At 38.3% G+C, this 6,000-nt stretch overlaps 1 protein-coding gene across 1 annotated transcript in view; it reads left to right on the forward strand.

Moving 5' to 3' along the window:
* Positions 1-6,000, forward strand: part of cpne7 (copine VII) — a 41,205-nt gene that overhangs the window by 29,856 nt on the left and 5,349 nt on the right. The window contains exons 13-16 of the mRNA XM_007554143.2: positions 328-382; positions 3,024-3,075; positions 3,874-4,007; positions 4,982-5,218. Of these exons, the coding sequence (XP_007554205.1) occupies positions 328-382; positions 3,024-3,075; positions 3,874-4,007; positions 4,982-5,218 (478 nt within the window). The remainder of the gene's footprint in view (positions 1-327; positions 383-3,023; positions 3,076-3,873; positions 4,008-4,981; positions 5,219-6,000) is intronic.

Consider the following 6,000-nt stretch of genomic DNA (forward strand, 5'->3'; position numbering starts at 1 on the left):
AAATTGTGTTGCCTGGCCTTTGACTGGGGTGCTCCCTCCAGCACAGCAGTCTCTCGCATTTATATCAACTCATGCAAACGGTACAATGGAAATATGAAGAGATGAAAGAGCGAGAGAAGCTCTTTGAACAGGTGCAAACGCTGGCTGCCGGGACCGGGGGACTGATTCCAAGCTGTTATTCAGGCTTTTATCGTGTTATGAAATGCAAACAAGCGTGGGGTGTGTCCTTGGAAATGTGAACAGATGGGCACAATATTTTTTCACTGATTTTTGTCAAAACTGCAAAGTAATTCTAATTAATGAAAGATTTTTCCTTTTTGTGTTTAGTGACAAGCGGTTTTCAGCTTTGGGTTTTGGTGCCAGAATTCCTCCAAATTACGAGGTGAGTAAGTCTGGTCGTAAATTAGTTGGGTTTTTTTTTAACCATCTATTGTAGCCCTACCTCCCTCAACATGAATGGTGCATAAAGTATGACTGTTTGGTACTCACTTTGAGATGTTGGTAATTTCCTTCACCCTGAGACTGAATGTTCACCAAGGTGATTTCCATGACCTACTTTGCGAAACACCTTGTCATTCCGTCAAACGTTCACATTTAAAACTAATTATCAAGTGTGGTTTTATTCATGAGACCCTTGTCTTAAAATATCAAGCCGTCCTGAGAAAATATCCTGTTCGTCAAGAACTGAAGTCGGAGCTTGTTGACGCAAAATTTACATGAGAATTCACAACTGTGAGAGCGTATGTGTAAGAAAATTGCCCTTTAAGAACTGAAAGCTGTTTGCTACTCCAGTTAGTACCCTGAGGGAGAAAGCTACACTGTGAGAAAAAACTGTGCATGAGTGCACACACACACACGCACGCACGCACGCACACACACACACACACACACACACACACACACACACACACACACACACATTCACTTACAGATGAAACACTCCTCAGATAACATATCAAACAAGACTGGCCTATGTTTAATCTAATATTGCAATCTGGTGTGTTGCACTAATAATTATCATTTCAATCGTGCAGAATTTGCGGGAGAGCAAATGCAAACCGGGTTTCTGAATTTACCATGACAGTCCTCGCCTTTTCGGCGTCATATTTGTCAGACCGTGTGCTGCTGACACATTGAGGTTGCTGTTGCCGTTGAATGTTAATTAAGTCATTATACTAATCATGAAATGCTCTCTGAACTTAGAAGCTAGGAGCTCTCCTGCATTAGGTGTTCAAGTTTGATGGATATGGGCTCAAGTGGCTCTGACGTTCGTAATTATGGTTCACGTGTGCCGCAGCCACATGTGCTGGAAGACAGCTCCGAGGGGAGAATCTGTTCCACAACATTAGGACCAGCAGATTATGTTTTTTATGGATATATCAGTGGCAGAAGAGGAGTTGCGTTCCTTTTTTCAAACCTGTAAACCAGAGTTTATCTCTCACTGATGGAGAAACCTTTCTAATGGGCCTCACTGATTGTAGTCTTAAAACATCACCAACAGCAATACCAATGTTCTGACTGTGATGCAGACACTTTTATGTATTTCCGTGCTCCTCTAAAAAGTGCTACAGTTGACAGTGTTTTTGTCAGAATCTTCTACTATGAAAAAGTGACCTTTGCAGCCTTTGTGTAAAGTTACTGTCAAGTAAGGCTGTTTATTTAATTTTTTTCCCTCAAAGAACCGAACAAAACCCAAACCAAAAACTATGAACGCCGTTTAAAAAAAAAATAACGTAGATTGTCTGGTGCATTTCACTGCTTTATGTGTCACACTGATTACCAGTAGGTAGTACTGAATGCACATTAGTGATTTTAACATTTTTATGACTGCTGTTAGATCCATCTGCTGATTGCAAACTGTTGTGTATGTACTTATGTAAATCATTCGGTGTCTATGGCAACACAAACACGGCAGGTGTTTTTATGTGCCCTGGTTGAAGTAGGAATACAAGCAGTTAAAAATGTGCTGTGATGTGACTGTACTTTTCTTTGAATGTTTTTTTTTTTTTTTGTGTATGGTGTATTTAAGGGACCAGAAAAAAAAACAGACTACACAAAAAGTTTTTTTTTTTTTTTTTTTGCGTATGGTGTATTTAAGGGACCAGAAAAAAAAACAGACTACACAAAAAGAGAGAGTTTTGTGTAGTCTTAATCATCTTTATTTGATTAATTAAGAGGACAATATATCCATATGAACCAAGGACAAAAGGTGCTTGCACTGCTAGTCGGTGTGTTTCCTGCTTTCATCTAATAAGGTCAGATGCAAAATATGCTGTTAAGACAGATTAAAACTAAATCTGCTTCCTTCACATAAGCCAAGTTGTCATTCATGTTAAATTTCTTCACAGTTATTTATTTTCTAAAGTCCTTTTTAAAAGCCTTTAAATAGGAGCCAGCTGGACAGGAACCAATTGTCAGTGGTCTGGCAGACAGTCAGGGCTTCCAGAAAAGACTGTTTCTAGTCAGTGGAAAGCAACACAGTGGGGGGTTGCCAGTTAAAACACTAAGTGATGAACAGAATCCAAATGAAGCTTGGATGACAAGAATAGACCAAATAATTGAAAAAAGAAATGCTAAGATTCCTTTGCTGCAATCAAATCCAATAAACCAAGCTCAAATCTGACAAAGTGGTAGAACAGTTTACACATCCTAAACCTTTTAAGACACCAATCGCAAACATGTTTCACATCCTTTGTGTTTCTCTTAACTAATACTAATGAACACTCATGCCAAATCAATAATACTGAAATAAGAGAAGAGACTTTTTCCTGTGCTCTGACTTGTATGGATGAAATTTGTTCTTTCAATTTGTTATCAATTAAATTAATATAAGTTGAAAGATATTTGAACAAAGCCCATGCAGTAAAAGACTGACCTTTACTTTTTTTTTCCCAGCAAGCCATTCCTATATAAATGAATGATGATGTTATTGCAATAAGAAAGCTTTTAAAATAGGAAATACAGTTTACTTGCTTAATTTTTGCACAGTTTTATCATTGTTCATTTCCTTTCTCTGTTTGCAGGTATCCCATGATTTTGCCATAAATTTCAACCCAGAGGATGATGAATGTGAAGGTAAGGAGTTCTCCACATGCCGATCCCAGAGAACAGGATGCTTTTTACTCCTCTTTCCAGATTTGTATGATTTAGCAAACATTTTATAATCAAAAATCATTAGGCTCAGCAATATTCATGTTCATTGAACTTTTCCATGTTTTGTCACATTGCAGTCCTAAACCTTCAAGTATTTCACTGGGATTTTATGTGACATCTTGATGTAAATTAGCAAATAATTCTGAAAACAATACATGGGTTTTACATATTTTTAAAAGTAGCAATCTGAGGAGAGTGGTATACAGTCATATTTCACTTTTACTATGATAATCCTGGATAAGACCCAGTGCAACAAATAGCCCTTAAAAACATTTAATTGGTATGGAGAATACCCCTGTTTGTATTTTAATCTCAGTTCTTCTGTGACGACCTCATTTTCCACAGAACAGCTGCATCTAATTTCACTGAGTTTGATCTTTTTTATTATTATTATGCTAAACAAATTTATTAGGCTTCAAATCAATGAAGCTGGTAAATACATGCCCCAAAATATTTACTGTTGCATTCCATTGAAAGGGACTTCTGCAAAGCATTCACCTTCTCCCCAACCACCACTACTTATCTTGGTCTAACACATAAAATCCTACCGAATTGCATTAAAGTCAATCATAAAAACATGGAAAAATCAGACAAAATTCTAGGTATTTAAATACTGTCAAAGGGCACTGAAATTATGTGAACTGAACAGCATATGCTGTATAAGAGTAAGTTAATATGTTAAAGGTTTCTTTTCTTTTGGTTCCTCCTCTGTTTGATTAGGGATCCAGGGAGTCGTCGAGGCATACCAGAACTGCCTTCCTAAGATCCAATTATATGGGCCAACCAATGTTGCTCCAATCATCAACAGGATAGCCAAGGTGGCAGCAGGCGATGGCAACATTAAAGATGCTTCAGTGAGTAGCTCTGTGATATACACGGATTTAGCAGGTTTTGCTTTTATTCCTCTCACCGAGATTCAAAGATCAGCAGCTTCTGGTTCCCAGTGTTGTTGTAGCACATCTAGATGGCAAAAAACAAAAGATTTTATGATGAATATGATATTACAATTCAGATTTTTCTGTGTTAGATTAGTAGTTTAGTTGTTTGGGTATTTATTTTTGAGATTCTTTACATCTTCTGTAACTTTTATTCAAACAGATAAACTCATTTGGGATGCTAAAGAGCAAAGTCTTACTCTAGTTTTAATTTGTAATGCTACACAAAAAATATTTGCAGCTTGAAATTGATTTCACACAAACTTGATCCGCGATATGTGCATCAGCAAAGTTTCTTTTTTAAGTAAGGCAGCAAAGTGGATCAAAAGTAAGTCCTAAAATATAAACCAAAAAATGTAAATCCTGACATAAAAAGGTAGGATTAAGTATCACATTATATAGGGCAATGTCTTTAAGGTTAATGTCCAAAGAAAAATACATAACTGTTTGGACTTTAATCTATGTTATTACAGTTAAATCGATTCTTTGCTAAGGCAGCAGAGTCTGATACAACTTTTTAAATATAACCGTGTTGCTGTGATGGGAAAAAATAAATCACAATTTTTCCATTATCTAGATAGCTTACTCATCTGGGGTATATTTTTCTGAAGAACCCAAAGCAGAGAGACAGAAAATTTCAATTTGAACTATTCAGGAAAAGAGCTTATAACCATTTGTTCTGGTTAATATGTTTTTATGTACTGTTTAATAGTGGAGTGCTTTGTAGTTCAGGGCCACGTTTGGCTGTGGCTGTGTCAAGTCCGCATAATCCCTCAAGAAAACTTGAAAGTCCTCCCTCACATGCTGGGAGGTGTCCTTGTTCAAGAACAAATGGTGGTAAGATCAATGGGGCTAATTTTGACATGAAATAATTTTCTCCCAATTTCTTGCAGAGATACCACATCCTGCTCATCCTCACAGATGGCGTGGTCACAGACATGGCAGACACACGTGAAGCCATTGTCCGAGCGTCCTACCAGCCTCTCTCCATCATCATTGTCGGAGTGGGCAATGCAGATTTCACAGATATGCAGATCCTGGACGGAGACGATGGCGTCCTGCGGTCACCGAAGGGCGAGCCTGTCCTCAGGGACATTGTGCAATTCGTCCCTTTCCGAGACTTCAAAACGGTCAGTGGGTCTCTCCATCTGTCGTTTGTTTTCGTCTTTATTTGTTTGCTTTCAAACTGTTCGACATCTGACTGTTGAGCCACAGAGGATTTTGCACATCTGAACTTTTTTTTTTTTTCCGTGTGATGTCATCAAAACTTTGTAACTTAAAAAGAGTAAACAGGAAGCCAAGCTTCACAACAAAACAAACGCAATCTGCTTTGTGGATTACAACTTTTGAGCAAAGGAGTTTTGCCACATGAACTTGATGGTTGTGTGCAGAATCTTAGCTGTTCTTAGAGTTTCAGTGGTCTTGACCAAGGTTGTTTTGGGGGATCTGCTGCAGCCACTTCCTCCGTTTGGGGGCCACAGAGTACCAGTGACTCCACTGAAGCCTTGGCTCTCCAAACCTTCTCCCTTTACACTTTTACCCCTCTATATTTCTCAGTTTTCTCATGTTAATTCTTCTTCTTAATTTTGCTATTCTTTGGGATCACTTTGCCTATCACTGCTGCTCTCTTTTCTGCTTTTTCTGCAACTCCAATATCTGGTTGGTTAGCCATCACCTACTGGATCTAGAAGTCCTGCAAGGTCTTGTGCATTATGTTCGCATTTAATTGTTTGAACAGATAAGTGTGGTGGATTGAGACATCTGGGAATTGAACTCAAGGACCTCCAGATCTCTGAGGGACTATCAGTTCCTTCCTTCACTCTTAGCTGATTCATTTCCACAGTGTGGAAATGACACAGTAGCTGTATGTGTGTGTGTGTGTGTGTGTGTGTGTGTGTGTGTGTGTGTGTGT

Source organism: Poecilia formosa, unplaced genomic scaffold, assembly GCF_000485575.1.
Source record: "Poecilia formosa unplaced genomic scaffold, Poecilia_formosa-5.1.2 Scaffold61, whole genome shotgun sequence".
NCBI lineage: Eukaryota > Metazoa > Chordata > Actinopteri > Cyprinodontiformes > Poeciliidae > Poecilia > Poecilia formosa.